At 50.2% G+C, this 16,935-nt stretch overlaps 1 protein-coding gene and 1 pseudogene across 1 annotated transcript in view; one reads left to right on the forward strand and one right to left on the reverse strand.

The window, feature by feature from the left end:
• Positions 1-24: 24 nt before the first annotated feature.
• LOC120596902 (uncharacterized) lies at positions 25-143 on the reverse strand (annotated as a pseudogene).
• Positions 144-8,913: 8,770 nt separating this feature from the next.
• Positions 8,914-16,935, forward strand: part of HNRNPL (heterogeneous nuclear ribonucleoprotein L) — a 12,255-nt gene continuing 4,233 nt past the window's right edge. Inside the window, 7 exon segments of the mRNA XM_039854810.1 lie at positions 8,914-9,186; positions 11,087-11,205; positions 11,752-11,989; positions 12,118-12,203; positions 13,042-13,138; positions 13,221-13,293; positions 16,563-16,634. Coding sequence (XP_039710744.1) covers positions 8,929-9,186; positions 11,087-11,205; positions 11,752-11,989; positions 12,118-12,203; positions 13,042-13,138; positions 13,221-13,293; positions 16,563-16,634 — 943 coding nt within the window. The 5' untranslated portion in view covers positions 8,914-8,928.

Below are 16,935 nucleotides of genomic sequence, written 5' to 3' on the forward strand. Positions count from 1 at the left end.
ATCCCTTATTTTTTTTATTTTTTACACCTACAGCACCTGGTCTTCCTAGTTGGTCTCCCACCCAAGTGCTAACCAGGCCCGACCCTGCTTAGCTTCCGAGATCAGACGGGATCGGGCATGTTCAGGGTAGCATGACTGTAGACTCCTTTGCCCATTTTTTTGGTTTTTTGTTGTTGAGTTGTAGGAGTTCTTTATATTCCAGATGTTAACCCCTTATCCCATACATGGTTTGCAAATATTTCATTCTATTTTGTAGGTTGCCTTTTCACTCCGTTGATTGTTTCCTTTGATGGACAGAAGTTTTAAAATTTAACATAGTCCAAAGTATCAATTTTTGCTTTTGTCGCTGATTTCTTGTCATGTAAGAAATCATTGCCATATTCAATGTCATGAAGCCTTGCCCCTGTTTTCGTCTAGGAGTATGATGGTTTTAGGTTGTATGTATGTATTTTTAACACTGTTTCCGTCACATTCTGACATATGGTCCAAAGCTTAATGTCTCCAAATTGTCTCCCCCAAAATAGCTGTTGCGTGTTTTTCCAGGCTAAAATTGAATCCAGAATCACATACTGCATTTAGTTGCCATCGCTCTTTAGTCTCCTCTAATCTGGACTGGCCTCCTCATCTTTTTTGTTTTGTCTTTTTTCCCGGAACTGGCGTTTTGAAGAGTGCCAGCCAGTTGTTCTGTGGACATTCCCACTTTCTGGGTTTGTCTGGTGTTTCCTCATCATTAGATCCTGGGCCTGTACTTACAGGAAGACTATTCCATGTGTGACCCTGGGTCCTTCTAACTACCTCCCATCAGGGGCCCCATGATTAATGATGCTAACTTTGCCCATTGAGTTAGGGAGTGTATTCGTTTGATTGGGCTTCCATAACAATACCACAGACTGGGGGGTTAAAGAACAGAAGTTTGTTTTCTCACCATTCTAGAGGCTGGAAGTCCGAGATCAAAGTGTCAGCAAAATTGATTTCTTTCTGAGGGCTCTCTCCTCGCCTTGTCGATGGCTGTCTTCTCCCTTTGTCTTTGCGAGGTCTTCCCTGTGTGTATGTCTGTGTCGTATTGCCTCTTCTTATGAGGACACCAATCATATCGCATTAGGACCCACCCACTTGACTTTGTTTTGTCTACCTCTTTAAAAGTCCTATTCCAAATACAGTCACATTCTGAGGTACTGGGGGTTAAGACCTCAACATACGAATTGGGGGGATGGGGACACACAATTCAGCCCAGAACAGGAAGTGACCGCCAGATCTCTCCCCCATAAAGGTGCCTTTCCCTCTCTGAATTATAATGCCATTTGTGGGGGGTACCTTGAGACTCCGAAAGTAACATGTCTCCAAAAATCTTTCACCCAATGCTTTCAGCACCTCTCCTTGATCCTTGCTGAATCGCTGGATCTAGTTGTACTATTATGTTCTACGTATGGCGGTTGACACTGGCTTTCCACTTCCTAGAGTGTAATGACACCTCTTGTTTAAATAAATATGTTGAATTTTTAAAAAGTGAGTCAGTTTAAAGAAAATTATCAAGTAGCTAAGAGTACAGGTGATGCATGGACATGTGGCAAACATGGGAAAGTGAAACTCAAATGACAGATGTTTGGGGTATCAGGCATTAGGACTTTGGGGTCACATTCAGTCTCTTTTTCACTCTGGAGCTCGGAGCTTCATGCTGGATGCCTCTTCTTGGGCTCTCACTCTCATGGTGCCCCAAACTGGCCACAGCATCTCCCAGAAATGTGTTCCTCCTTCTAGTCCCCATCTCAGGGGCCCTCACAGTCCCCCAGTCCCTAGGCCAGATCCTTGGGCCTTATCCTGGACACCTATCTCTCCCTGCTCCCCCATCCCCCGCTTCCACGGCCTCAACCTGGTTCAGACCCAGCCTACCCCCCATTCTTCTGCTCCCTGCCTCCCAGTCCTGGGAATCCCCTCCAATTCCGCCCACATGGCAGCCGAAAGAAATTTACAAAATAGATCATAGGTCCACCTCTCAGGCCAAAATTTAGATTTGAAAGAAATGCAGTTTTATTTTTTATTTTTTGATATCTAAGTTGAGACCTCATTTCACTTTGTTGGGAGGAAATTTTAACATAGGCAGCGAATTTAATCCTTTTAAACACCATCACCTCCTGGTTTGTCATCGGGCCTATTTACCAGTCACCTGGAGACAACACAGCCTGCTGACCTTGAGGCCTCTTCTCATCTCCAAGTTCCATATTTTCCTAAGCAACAGGTCACATGGCCCCATCTCACTCCAGGGAAAAGCCGGAGTCCTTCCCAGGGCGCTTGAGGCCCACAAGGCCTCACATGAACTGCCAGACTCTCATCTCCTCCCACTGGCCCCCTCACTCACCTGCTCCAGCCTCAGGGGCCTCCTCACTGTTCCCCACAACTGCCAAGCACCCGCCCATCTCAGGCCTTTGCCTGGCTTTGCTCTGCCTAGAACATCTTGAGATGCATGCATGTCTGATTCCCTTGCCTCTTGCAGGGTTTTGCTTAAGTGTCACCCTCTCTGTGACTTCTTGAAAAGTACGACCTCTCTTTCTGTTTTATTTTTAATCTGATACTATATATATATTTTCTCAGCAGCAACTTGTTAAACATGCAAATTCTGGAAATAAACCCTTACATATATGGTCAAATGATTTTCAACAAGGGCACCCAGATCATTTGGTAGGAAAACGACAGCTTTTTTTCTACAAATGGTGTTGGGAAAATCGGACAGAGATAACCACATACAGAAGAAAGAGGCTGGACCCTTACCTAACACCATGAATAAAAATTAACCTAAAATGGATCAAAAACCTAAATATAAGAACTAAAATTATAAAACTCTTAGAAGAAAAAAGGAAAAGCTTCAAGATGTTGAATTTGGCAATGATTCCTTGATAAGACACCAAAGAACAGGCCATAAAAGAAAAAAATAAATTAGATTACATCAAAATAAAAAACTTCCGAGCCTCAAAGGAGAAACAGTTAACAGTGAAAAAGCAACCCACAGAATGGGTAAAAATATTTGCAAATCATAAGGGGTTAAGATCCAGGACACACAGTAGAATTCCTAAAACTCAGCATCGAAAAAACAAAGAACCCATTTAAAAATGGGCAAAGGACTTAAATAGATATCTCTCCAAAAAAGATAAAGGAACAGTTAATAGGTACATGAAAAGATGTGAAACATCACTAACCATTAGGGAAATGCAGATCCAAATACAATGAGCCATCACTTCCCACACACTGAAGAACACTGTAGGTTTTGTCTATTCTCTGGCTACTCCCAGCATGGATACTAGCTAATGCTCAGTGGCCTTCAGGCCTGTTGGAGGTCATGGAGAGAATGTGACCTTCAGTTGACCCCAGAGCTGGACCTGGGGCAATCAGAGGCTCCTCACCCCCTACCACCACTCCCCTCCACATCCTCAGAATGTACTTTTGCCCACCGGTCCACAGTGGGAGCTAGCTATTCCAAGAACATAGCCTTGAGAGAGAAAAGTGTTGTTGAAACCATCTGGATGCTATTTGTGACTGAGCCCGGTTAAGGCCGCTACATAAACTTTTAAGATCCTAGTGGTAGTGCAGAGATCTGTCTGTCTTCCAGATGCCTAAGACAAGCTTCAAAAGTTCCCTAACTTATTAAACCTATCACCTACCAATCTGGAGTAGTCTGCCTCTTTCTTCAGTCTCTCTTCGCCCTTCGTGTACAGGGGCCGGTTTGCCAACCAACAATGCCACAACGTCAGGAGGTAAAGATTGCATTATCACCATCTACTTTTTACAGAATGAGACTCAGAGATAAGAGGATTTGTTCAGTGTCACACAGCTAGGAAATGCCAGAGCTAGGATTTGGACTCAGGCCATCCGTCTCCTGAGCACGGGTATGCTCCCAACCTCTAAACCGTATCACCTGTACTGAGAGAGGATCTAAGATAAACCTCAGCTCCCAAGGGTGGGAATTTTGTGTGCCTTGTTCACTGCTGAATTCCCAGTGCCTAGATCAGGGCCTGGCACAGAGCAGTTCCCAGCAAATATTTGTTGAAGGAATGAATTAATTAAAATAAGGACTGAATTTGCAACCAGTTTATATTATTCTTCTTATTATTATTAAATGACGCTATGATCCAACCACTTTGGAAAATAGCCTGGCAGTTTCTTAAAATGTTAAATACCGCGCATGTGATCACGCATCCCACTCCTAAATCTACATGCTGGAGAAATGAAATGTCCACACAAAGACTGGTACACCATCGTTCATATCGCCTTTATTTGTAATTGCCCCAAACTGGAAACAACCCAATGTCCATCAATGGGTGACTCGATAAACAAATCGTGGTGACTTAAACGATTCCATGCAATGGAATAGTACTCAGAAATAAAAAGAATGAGTTCTTGTTCAACACGTATAAATCTCAAAATAATTATGCTAAATGAAAAAAGCCAGACATGAGAGTACATACTACATAATTTCCTTCTAGAAAATGCAAACTATCTAATAGTGAGAGAGAGCAGATCAGTGGTTGTTTGGGGACGTGTGTGTGGAGGGGTGAGGGATAGAGTGGTAACCAAGAGGCATAAGGAAACTTGGGGACGATGGATGTGTTCATTGTAGTATGGTCATTATCTTGATTGTGGTAGTGGTTTCACAGGTTTATTCATAAATCAAAACTCATCAACTTGTATATTTTAAATATGTGTGGTTTCTTGTATGTCAGTTATACCTCAGTAAAGCTGGAAACATGTCACAACTGTGTAATGCAATTGAGAATTTTTCCTCTACTGACTGGCTTTCCCCATTGGCCCCTAAAAGCATCTGATTTTTCAATCTGAGGCCCCATAGACCACATAGCTATTTCCGCTTGGAGCCCCGAAGAGACTTTAAAAGAATAAAAAGAAACCTGGCCTATTTCTGCTTTCCGGCCTATCACATTCTCTCCTGAGACCCTAAGCCCACAGGAGACCAATTTCTTGAATGGGGTAAGAGTAAAATGAGAATATGCATAGGGAAAAAAGAAGCCCAGCGGATGGGAACATGGCTGGCTCCCCCAGTCACAGGTGGGAAGTTGGAGTGGGTGGGAAAGATGCGGGAGGAAGGCAGATGTGGAGGAAGGTAGCTCTGGTTCTCAGAAAACAAGGTCACTGCTGAGAGTGAGGATGAGGAAAGAGCTGCCAGAGGTTTGAGGAGGTTTGATATGTCATCTGGGAAAGTCAAGATGAGGGACACGGTGAATTTGCTGGGCAGCATCGTGGGTCCACTCCAAGTGTGCATGAATTTAAGGTGAGACCAGTTAACGTGTGTGCATATTTTTCTCCATCTACATCCACTGCACAGAAGCAGGCATGTGATAGGTGGAGCTTTAGATTTACCAGTCTTTACCATCAGATACATTTTACTTATGTATTGTCCATCTCTTTCTCTAGAACATAATCCCCAAATGGATGTTTTTTTTCCCCTTATTTTGGTCACCATTTCATCCCAGGTGCCCCAAAACACATTGGCTCAATAAACTTGTTGAAGGAGTGACCCCAGAGGTCTTCAGAGGGATGAAAACATACCCACCTCCGGCCTCCAAAGAATCCAGAGTCTAGTGAGGAGACAGAAACTAAACAAGATATTTGCAAGTGGCAAGAAGAGCAAAGAGGGAGATAAACGAGGAGCCAAGATTATAACTGTGTATGGGTCCAACTAGGCTGGAGTGGTCAGGAGGTGACATTTGAGTCACGGTCTGTCAGATGAGGACCAAAGATCTGGGAGAAGAGTACTCTAGGCAGAGGGAACAGCCAGTGCAAAGCCCAGAATGAGCTTTGGGTATTTGACCAACAGAAGGAAAGCCAGTGTTTTTGCCACGTTGAGAAAAGTGGGAAGTGTTGTGTATGGATTTAGATGGACCTACAAGGGTCAAATTATTTGGGATGTTAAGGAGACCAACTTGCTTTCAGAGGCTGCCCAGCTGCGGTAACTTTCAACTGGTCTTTCCCCTACCTGGGCCTCAGTTGTACCTTATCTGTGAAATGGGGGTAAGCCACTGATGTCCCCTCTGCCTCTAGACTTCTAAGCAGCACTCAAGACCGCTCTATGAGGCAGATGGTATTACCACCCTGCTGTTGGATGAGGAAACAAGAGGCCCAAAAAGAATAAATTACTTTCCCAAAGCCACAGAGCTAGTAAGTATGGCCTCCATAGTCGAACCCCCGGCAGCCTGTCCCCAGGGCCTGTGCCCTTAAACCTCCATTGCATAATGCAGCCCCGTTCATAACTGTAACAGGCACTGTAGTGCAGTATGTCTTTGGAGGCGCACAAATCCAGCTATGCCACTTACAAGCTGTGGGATCCTGGGCTAGTCGCTTGTGTTCCCTGAGCCCACTTCCCCATTTGTGCAATGTGCACCCCAACATTTATCTCAACCAAGAGAACACTTGGCCGACTAGAAGCAATGAGGCAGCATTCCCAAACAACTGCCCGACTTTCTGTGAGCCCTGGGGGTTTAAGACGTTGCGGGGGAGTGTTTGGGGAAAAAGCACACAGAGCTCGAACACAGAAGCTCTAGTCTCCCCATTCCTTTTGCGTTGTTTCCTCCATTCAACTGCGGAGCAATTCTCGGTCTGCCCCCCCAGCCCCCACATTTTTTTTTTCCAGGCTGAAAAGAGGTCGTGGTCCCTTTAAGGCCCGTCCCTCCCTCTCCCAAAACTTCCCAGTGTCGGCTCTCTTTTCGATTCCGGACGGCCGGCCAGGCTCTGCCGAGCTGGTAAGGGCTGGGGAACGGTTCCGGGAGAGTGAGGATCAGTAGAGGCACCGCCCGCAGCCGCCGCCCGAGTGCAGGGGGGAAGGGGCCGAGGCCCGGAACGCGGGGGTGCAGACACCACGGCCGCGGGATCGCTCTCTGTGGACGCGCGCGGGCAAGCGAGCGGCCAGGAACTACCGCGCCGGGACGGTTCCTCCACGTCCCGTCCGCGCGCGCCGGCGCGAGGGGCGTCCAGGCCCGGCGCGGGGGCGGGGAGGGGAGGGGCCCCTTCTCCCCCTCCCCCACCGCATTCCTCTGACGTCCGGATCTCCCGGCCCCGCCCTTCAGTGGGACCAGCCCCGCCTGGATCGCGACGCCCGGATCACGTGTTGAAGGCGCGGCACCGCCCCCCCATCTCGATTCTGCGGGGCTTTTCTGACGGCCCCAGTGTGGTTGGGGGCTGGTTTTAAGATGCCCATCATCCCACGCCCAACTTTCTTATCTCCCCAAATCCGCAGCCCCAGCGGGTCTGTCCCACGCTCTTAGTGCCACTGACCCAATTTCAAACTTAGTTTCCACGAGGACCCCCTATTTCGGGAACCCCCTTTCACTCGGATGGAAAGGTTCCGGAACATCTTTGGGGGTATCCCCCGCGTTTTCTCTTTTTCTAAGTGCCGTTGTTCCCCTAGCTGGCAGCCCCCTAATGTTAGAGCTTTAAGAGCGGTTCCTGGGTCAGCCCTCGGCCCCGCCCCCAGGTTCCGGCTATTGGGCGTAATTGGACCCTAGTCTCAGGAAAGGCATTCTCTGCGAGGTGGCCCAACGTCCTAGAGGACGGAAGGCTCGCCAGACGCTTTGAACACCATAACGACTTCTGTTTGCAGAGTTTTTGCACCGTGCCGGGTGCTGGACCGGGTGCCTTGTAGGCGAGCCAGCCCCACTAAGGCCGAGGCAGGGACCACAGCTCCCTGGCCCATACAGGGCTTCCATGTTAAGGGAACAGACTGTCACCGGACTGTGAGGACCTGGAAGAGTAAGAGCTGTCGCGTGAAAACCAATGGCCGGAGTGATCAGGGGTTATCACGGGGGGGGAGCCCCGAGGGTCCGGGCTGGTAGAGACGAGGAAGGCTTTTCAGAGTGAACTGAGACCGCACGGGCTGAAGGAATTATTCCTTAGCTCCAGCAAGGAGGGGTAGTGGAGAAAGTGTTCAAGGTGGACAGGACTGCGTAGGGCAAAGGTCAAGAGGTGCGCGAAAGATGCTTCCCCTCGAGCAAACCGAGTTTTTGCAGCTGAATTTAGAGGTGGAGTGGTGAAATGACACGAGCGAACTGGACGGGGGTCTGAAGACATCGGCTGCAGCAAATGGTTTTATACTGACGGAGAGGGTCAAATTTGGGTTAAAAAATTCTTCCGGCATTGTGAAAGAGGTGAAGAGAAATAGGGTATAGTGACGGGGACAGAGCTGTACTGGTAATTGCCTCTTTGTCTAGCGTTCCCGCGCTGCACACAGCAATCACTCAATAAATACTTGTCTAGCCTTGTAGCGCCGCACACAACAGTCACTCAATAAATACTCGGGGTACTCCAGGTCTTCGCTCCTTTAGGGGGTCGCCCCGCCTCCGGAGGCGCCCGAAAGCACATTTGCGCATGCGTTCTCGTCTCGTTCCTACTAGACTGCGCCAAAGTGCTCCCCTCTTTCACCCAATCAGAGACCACCAGTGGTTCTACCATCTGGTGAGGAAAACGCAGAAGATGGGCCTCTGCAGTAACCGCTGGCGAGAGACAAAAGGGAGGGGCTTCCTTCTTGCGGAGTGGCGCGGGGAGGTGGTCGTTGTGACTGGAAGACTAAGGGCTTTCGGTTTGATGGAACAGCAAGAAAACCAATGACATTGGGAAGGAGGTGGGGCTTTTCAGGAGTGTGGAGCGCGCCGTGCCAGAAATTCGACCAATCAAATTGGAGTTTATTTTAAGGCAGTAAAGTCGGTATAATGACTGGCAGAAAGCACTCGCCTATCAAGAGTATCCCAGACAAACGAGGGCGGGCCCTCCTGTAGAAAGAAGTGTGCTTTACCCAATAGGCGCGCAAGGCGTGGAGAGGCTTCCCCTCCCCCCGCGGCGGGACCAGTGGCTCCCCCTATCGGGTGGGGGCGGCGGGTGACGGGCGTGTCCCTCCCCCAATGAGAGGCGGGGGGAGGCGGGTTCTGCGCCGCCATGTCGCGGAGGCTGCTGCCCCGGGCGGAGAAGCGGCGTCGGCGGCTCGAGCAGAGGCAGCAGCCGGAGGAGCAGCGGAGGCGGTCGGGAGCGATGGTGAAGATGGCGGCGGCGGGCGGCGGAGGCGGCGGCGGCCGCTACTACGGCGGCGGCAGTGAGGGCGGCCGGGCCCCTAAGCGGCTCAAGACTGACAACGCTGGCGACCAGCACGGAGGCGGTGGCGGCGGTGGTGGAGGAGCCGGGGCTGCGGGCGGCGGGGTGAGGCCAAGGCCCTAGGCCGGGGGACGACCGGGAAGGGAGGGAAAATTTCTTATCTTGAGGGCATTTCTGGGGAAGTGTCTTTGCGCACGCGCCCATACCCTCGCTATTGATGGGATGGGGAGAGGGCAGGCGTTGGGCAAACAGGGTTTGGTTGAGCACTTGCGTGGTATTCCTTTATTCACAGCGAAAGCAGGGTGTGAGGCAGAGGAAGCTCGCTCTGCGGAGTGGCGCAGTGCGCGCCGCGGGCTGGAGTGGGCCGGGCGCGCGGCCGGAGGTGCATTTTTAATCTCATTTTCTTCTCTCGTCCCTTGCGCAGGCGCAATTCTCCAGCCAGGGCCTCGTGGGCGGTTGGGGTGGGGGGGCACCGCGTGAGCGGGAACGGGTGGGCGGTGGCCCTTTCTGCGCCGGAGTGGGGAATTATGTCCGATCACTTTAATTTTTTTAGCATTATGCCTTCTTTCGAAGCAAATCGATGTATTTGAGGATATTTTCCCAGAAGAGAGTATGTTTCCTATTTTTGTGGGCATTGAAAACCGGAAGAACAGCTTATGAAAAGTCTATTTAGCTATTTGGGAGTTGAGCCAAGCTTTGGAGCCATCACAAGTTTTGCTTACAATTTCTGGGGGTTAACCGGGTGTGGGGAGTTTGATGAACCAAAATGGACCTTGAGGGTGGGCATTTTGGAAGAGATTCTGTTCTTCAGTCTTATCCAAAGAGAGCACTGGTTCCTTTTGGCTTGAAGCCCATTCTCTCCTTCAAGTTCATGAAGTCATCTCCGGGTCAGCCATTTGCAGGGTTTTCAGAGTAACTATTATCTGTACTATGATTTACTGACATTGTAGTCTGTGTCAGGCCTGTTCTATACATTTTAAAGGCATTTTAATTGCATTTTCAACACTTCTCTGTGAGATAGGGTGGTATTATTCCCGACTTACAGAGATGAGGTAAATTGTTGAGGTCATTTAGTGAGAGGAGGGGCTGGGATTAGAACTCAGGGGCTATGGAACCCCAAAAGCAGAGCTAGTGGTAACTATCAGGTGTTTGTGCCTTCTGTGGTTTGTGTAGTTAGTTCCCGAAATACAATCCAATTTTCCCTCTATCCAAAGGGCTTCTGCTTGATTCTCAGACAGGAGGCTGGGCCCAGAGCTCAGGAGAGGTGGAGAAAGTTTCTTTCTAATTCCCAGAGACTTCCCGCTGTGAGTGGAAGGCTACTTCCCCTGGGAAAGAAACTGTCTTGGTTTTAGTGTGGGTTGGAATTTTTTTCCTTATATAAGACTTTCCTTACTCTTCTTTGGTTTTGCTTAGGTAGTGTTTTCAACACAGATATTGGTGAGAAAGTGATTAAAGACTGGAAGTGGTGGAGACTGGCTTGGCTGCCACAGCTTCTGGGGCACATGCTCTTTTACCTTGACTGGACCTGAGGATGAGTGGTGGGGAGAAGCAGTGCTTAGCTGGGTGGTGACGGTAGCTTGCTCTACTAGTGGAGGGGCAAAGAAGCTGGGATGGATGCAAAGAGATGGCCTCATTCAGACTGCTGCAGAGAATCGTGTGAGCCCTTCTTGCCAGTGGTATCCATTTCTAAGCCACTCTTCTCCCACATTTTTTTGACCAGTGGGAAGAGACAGGTTCTGGGAGGAAGATAAGATATGAGACTTGCCTGTGTCTTCTATTCTGCCTTCCTCAGAAGCTGTAGCAAGAGGCATTAGACAGGTGGCCACCCACTCAAAGCCCAGAATCTTTTTGGGGTTATTGGCTTGAATTGCTCTTCCTTGTCTGACCTGTGTGTCCTTCCTGAATGACACTCAACTGTTATCTGACTGGGTCTCCAAGAACATACAGGCCAGTGGGCCACCATCTTGCCCTGCATGAAATAAAATGTTTTTGCTTCCTTTTTCAGGAGAACTACGATGATCCGCACAAAACCCCCGCCTCCCCAGTTGTCCACATCAGGGGCCTGATTGACGGCGTGGTGGAAGCTGACCTCGTGGAGGCCTTGCAGGAGTTTGGGCCCATCAGGTATCTTACTCAGAAGCCAAGGATTGAGTTGGCAGAATTGGCTTTTGGTTAGAAGTGGGTTGGCCAGTTTGGTCCAGGGTTCTTTGGCTAGGTCCTCCGGTTCCTCTGCTCTAGGGGTTGGCCGTTGTACTTTGGGTCTGTGTCCTTTCTTCATTCCTTTCTCTACCTCGTAGTTTTTAATCAGCATTTTCCCATTCAGCAGATATTTACTGAGTATGTGGCACATGGTAGGTGCTGAGAATAGAACAATGAACAAAACTGTCCTGGACTCTTTGCACAGTGGTCAGCACTGTGATAGGGGATGCTCAGGAGTCTGTGGGAGGCATTTGAGTCAGGTGAGGAGGGGTCAGGAAGGAAGGCTTCCCAGAGGAGATTTGATGCCAAAACTACAACTCTGGCCTGTCTTGACACTTATAGCAAGGGATGTTTAGGTCAGGAAACCATGACAGTGCACAGAGGAGTCTGGAGACCAGGGAGGAGTCAGTTCACAGGAAATTCTTGCCTCCATCCTTCTGAGAGAATTGAAACCGATGTGCTCTCTGCCAGCTATGTGGTGGTAATGCCTAAAAAGAGACAAGCATTGGTGGAGTTTGAAGATGTGTTGGGAGCTTGCAACGCCGTGAACTACGCTGCCGACAACCAAATCTATATTGCTGGCCACCCAGCTTTTGTCAATTACTCTACCAGCCAGAAGATCTCCCGCCCTGGGGACTCGGATGACTCCCGGAGCGTCAACAGCGTGCTTCTCTTTACCATCCTGAACCCCATCTATTCCATTACCACGGTGCGTGCCAGCGGGCGTGCCCTTAAGCTCCTCTGTGAGGTTTCCCTTTTCTCTTTCTCTTTGTCCCCTTCCCCGAGCCAGATTGACCTGCCAGTCTCCCTTCATTTTGCCTGTTTTTGCTTTTATAGGATGTTCTTTACACTATCTGTAACCCCTGTGGCCCTGTCCAGAGAATTGTCATTTTCCGGAAGAATGGAGTCCAGGCCATGGTGGAATATCCTTTGCTAGGAAACGGGTTCCTTGCGGCAGGGGCTCTCAAGGCTGGGCGGGGTGCTACCCTTTCAACCAGTGTGTATACTGAATGCCTGCCATGTGCCAAATGCCTTCACAGTGTGATGGGAGAGGCTGTCCATAAACCAGTAATCTGTTTTACACAATGTAAAAATGCGGGATGTAAAGTACTGTGAAGGGAAAGAACGGGGTGCTATAATATACAAGAGGAAAGGGATTTACAAGGGAATCTGGGAAGCTCTCTGAGGAGGTGATACCCTATTTCCATGAGGAGGTAGGAGCTGGCATTAAAGGCAGAAGAACAGCTTCTACAAAGATCCTCAGGTGGGCAGTGTTGAAGAAAGCAAATGACCTGATGACTGAAGAGTAGCAGATACAGGGGAGAGTTTCGCTATGGACACTGGAAGAAGTTAGTTGGGTGTCCCAGACAGCTGGAGTCACAGTGCAGTGGGAAGCCACAGACGGACTTTCAGGACAGGAACCTAATCTGGTTGACATTTCAGAGATTGTTCAGGCTTAAGTTAAAGCCAGGGGAAGATTGGGCTAAAGAAGAAGGTGGCTAGGCCTGGGATGGTGGCAGAGGAGGTTGCTGCCCCATGTGGGCTGGTGGGCAGGAATGCAGACCACGAAGGAATGATCACTCAGAGTGGCACTCCTGTCCATCTCCGTGCAAGAGGCTGGTGGTTGCAGTAGTGAACCTGACCCTAGAACCCACACGTAGCACAGTCTTAGGATGCTACCTTGTCCTCATCCCTCTCTGTGACAGCATGAAGGCCTTTCTAAAGAGCTGCTGTGAGGAGACTTTCCTTAATTTTAGTCACATTTGACTCTGTGCAGAGCGCCCAGCGGGCCAAGGCCTCGCTCAATGGGGCTGATATCTATTCAGGCTGTTGCACTCTGAAGATTGAATATGCGAAGGTAAGTCTGGAAGTGGCGATTCCTTGTCAGATTCCAGGTGAGCTGGGCCTGGCTGATCTTAAGCTTTGTCTTATACCTGCAGCCTACGCGTTTGAACGTGTTCAAGAACGATCAGGATACTTGGGACTACACAAACCCCAACCTCAGTGGACAAGGTAATCCCGACGACCACTTTGTTCTACACACACCCACCTTGCTGTCACTCGGGTAGTGCACTCCGTAGACCTGGGCTCAGGGTTATGTAATGCCATTGGGCTCCCTGTGGACATGGGGGGGCCTTGGGTCAGTTCTTTAAAAAGACACTTCAGTGGGAGAGGGTGAGTGAAGGGCCTCTGTAGGTCCTAGCTGCTGCTCCGAGCCCTTCGATGTAGCCGAGGATGCAGACTCAAGGTAGAGGCTTGGGTGGGGTGGGGAGCAGGGCCTCGCTGAACACTGGGCGTAGCGATGACTAGGAAACCAGTAGCAGCTCCCAGGTGCATTCTGCTGCTTCCTTTCTAAGAACATACTTAGGGTCACTGACTCCGTGCTCACTGGGCCGGGAGTGGTCCCCTTGCTCACCACTATTGCAAGGGTCTGCTTGCGGCGTGGGGTGGGGGCTGATGGCGGGCCGGTGATGAGGGCTCCTGGGTCCTTGCAGCAGAGCCTTTGAGTAAGTTGACCTTGTGGAGGTGAAACCCTGCATTGGAGCAGGGCGGACATGCCTCACCTCACTTGTAGAGGGGCCTCATCTTTCTGCGGTGGTGGTGGGGGGGCCCAAATGGATAACCCTTCCTAGAATCTGTCAAGAATGGTTTGCCATGGAGGGGAGGGAGAGGTGGAGGCTTGCCTTTGAAAAGCAGCAGCACATCCTCCGCAAGACCGTCCATCTCTGTGTCTGTCTTGGTCTGATACATTGGACTAGGCTGCGGGCTGAGGGACAAGGCTGGTTGTCCCCCATTTCTAGCCAGACCTGTCTTGCTCGCCCTTGCAGCTGGGAAGCAGTGGGCGGGGTGGGCTAGACTCTCCCCAGGACCCTCACAGTGCGCATTGTGGGCCTGGCCGCTCCCTCCAGAGGTCAGAGGCAAATTGGTGAACAAGTGAATGTACCAGAGCGGGCAATGGCATTACATGACTGCTAACAGAAACATGGCAACCAACCATTTCTTCTCCAAGGAACATAAATAGAAGATGTGCAGACCGGCAGGGGCTAGTGGCAGGGGCTGGCTGTGCATTGGTTTCGATGCCTCTCAGTTTTGGCCGCCTCAAGGCTGGGGGTCAAAAACGAGAGCTGATGAGGTAACCTGGAGCGAGGGCGGTGCTTAGCCACCCCCTCGGGAACCATACTTCAGTGGCTCTGCCTCTGCACATTGCTCACCAACACACAGGGTAGAAACCACTAGCTCTTCCTGGAGAGAACAGAACATGCAGCCTCCACCACGTCCCCAGAAACAGCTGCAGACTTGAGCTCACTACATCAAGAACACCACACCGCGCTCCAAGGAACAGCTACAAGCACAGAAACAGAGGCAGACAGAGACAAAGAAAGAGACGCAACATGGCAGCAGACACTGCTTTTTTATTAAACATTAAAAAAAAAAAAGGTCAAAATCCAAGCAAACTTGAACCCGAGAATGTACACAGAAGTAGGAAACACAGAGAACAGAGCTCTCAGCCAGCCAGCGGCGCTCTTTTCGGAGAACGTTTCACAGACTGAAGTAGATTCCATGGGCCTCCAAGACAATAGGATCCTCTCTCCATTCCTCGCCATATGGGTTTTGTTTTGTTTTTTAAGTCCTTTGGTTTGGGGAGGGCTTTCTTTTTTTTCTGTTTTGATATTTTTATTTTTTCTGCAGTCAACGGCTGCCAACATAATCTGCACCAACTGGAGATCAGAAACCAAAAAAAAACTTAAACCACAACAAAAAAATCAAAAAACCAAAACAGACCTAAAACCAGACAGCCAAACAGCTCAGAGGTACACAGTTACCTGCTGGCGGGTAACCGGGCGCGCTCCCAAGGCCAAAAGCTCGGGCATAGTGGGGCCACTGGCACACTTCATAACCAGGAGACACGCACATGGAGCGCTACACAGCCAGAAGCACCGCACTGCAGCACACAATGTGAGGAGGTGACAACATGGAGGGACACTACCCACTTCATACACCTTTATTTTCCACTTTTCTGATATCTTCTGAGGACAGAACATCTGTGAGCCATTTTTTGATTTAATCAAAAACATTGACTGTTAAAAAAATTGTAGCGGATGTGTGCCGTAACTTGTATTTATGACTGTAAAACCATGTGATGCAGGGTCGCAGTGTATGTTTGATGGGACGCCATCTTTCAGAACTGTGCTAACTCACTGTTGAAGCGTCCAATGGTAAGAGAAAATACAGATTTGTTTTTTGTGACAAATGGACATTGTACTCTGTACTTCTGCTGTAAGTAGCCCTTTTCCATCTTTGTAATGACTGATTGTTGAAAACAATGCAGGCCGGGTGGCAGGAAAGGGCAGTGGTCTCGAGCTTTGGGTTTTGGAGTCAGCCAGACCTGGGTTCAAATCCCGGCTCAGCCACTAACTCGCTTTGTGACCTTGGGCCAAAATGTCTTAAACTGCTCAGTTAAAAGTTAACTGCTCAGTTTTTTTATCTGTAAAATGGGACTAAACTAGTACCTACCTCATAGGGTTGTTGTGAGGAATTTAAGAAGCGGCGATCTCTGTAAAGCACTTAGCACAGTGTTTGCCACTCCAGTGCTGAGTTCGTGGTAGCAATCATGGACCGCAGCTGGGGGCGGAGGGTGGATCTGCGCCTTTGTCTGGGTCTGAGAATGTTGTTGCCTTGTATGTGACTGCTCAAATGAACTGATTCTGACTTCGCCCTGCTTGTCCTTTCCTCCGGTTCCACCTCGGGTTGGACATGATGGGTGGGAGGGTGACTGGGACGGGGTTCAGAAAGAAGGGTCCTAGAAAGTGGGGTCTAGAGCTTCTAGAGCCTCGAGACTTTGGGGGCCAGATGGTGTCATCTTTCTGACCTTTCTGGGTTATTTTCCTGCTCTCACCCCCTCTCCCTTCATCGGGAATTATTTTAGAAAGCTCTTCTCGGCTTGTAACCTGTCAGCTTCCAGAGCAGCTGGAGGTTCCTGTGAGGGCCCACGAGCTGGGCTCCTCGCCAGGGCAGGCGAGAGCGCACAGCTGGGCCTCACTCTTTGCAGAGAACGGAAGGCAGCCCGGTCGGTATGGGCAGGGGAGGCAGTGTAGACTCCAGCCATGGGCTTCGTGCCCAGCCTGGGTCAGGCCACAGGAGGGAGGCCCAGCAGCCCTGAGTAGGGAGGCTCTGTACTCAGGTTCTCAGGAGCTCAGGGACTTAGAGGTTAGCCTCTAGTCAAGAGGGGAAGAGCCACCCCGTTTTCCAGGTTGGGCTCTAACTCTTCTCTCTGTCCACAGGTGACCCTGGCAGCAACCCTAACAAACGCCAGAGGCAGCCCCCTCTCCTGGGAGATCACCCCGCAGAATATGGTGAGGGCAGGGGGTTCCCCTCCGTGGACTCCCGTGGCTCATGTGCCTCTGCCCGTCGTCCGCCACGCAAATTCTCACCCGTCCTCCCTCTCTTTCCTTCCCACCCCCCAGGAGGGCCCCACGGTGGGTACCACAGCCATTACCATGATGAGGGCTACGGGCCCCCCCCACCTCACTACGAAGGGAGAAGGATGGGCCCACCAGTGGGGGGTCACCACCCGAAAGGGAGCCCAAGTAAACTACATTTATTATGGGCACCCCACCCCTCCCCACCACCGGGGGGTATGGCCCCCACGCTGAC

This window comes from Pteropus medius, unplaced genomic scaffold (genome assembly GCF_902729225.1).
Source record: "Pteropus medius unplaced genomic scaffold, Ma_sr-lr_union100, whole genome shotgun sequence".
NCBI classification, from domain to species: domain Eukaryota; kingdom Metazoa; phylum Chordata; class Mammalia; order Chiroptera; family Pteropodidae; genus Pteropus; species Pteropus medius.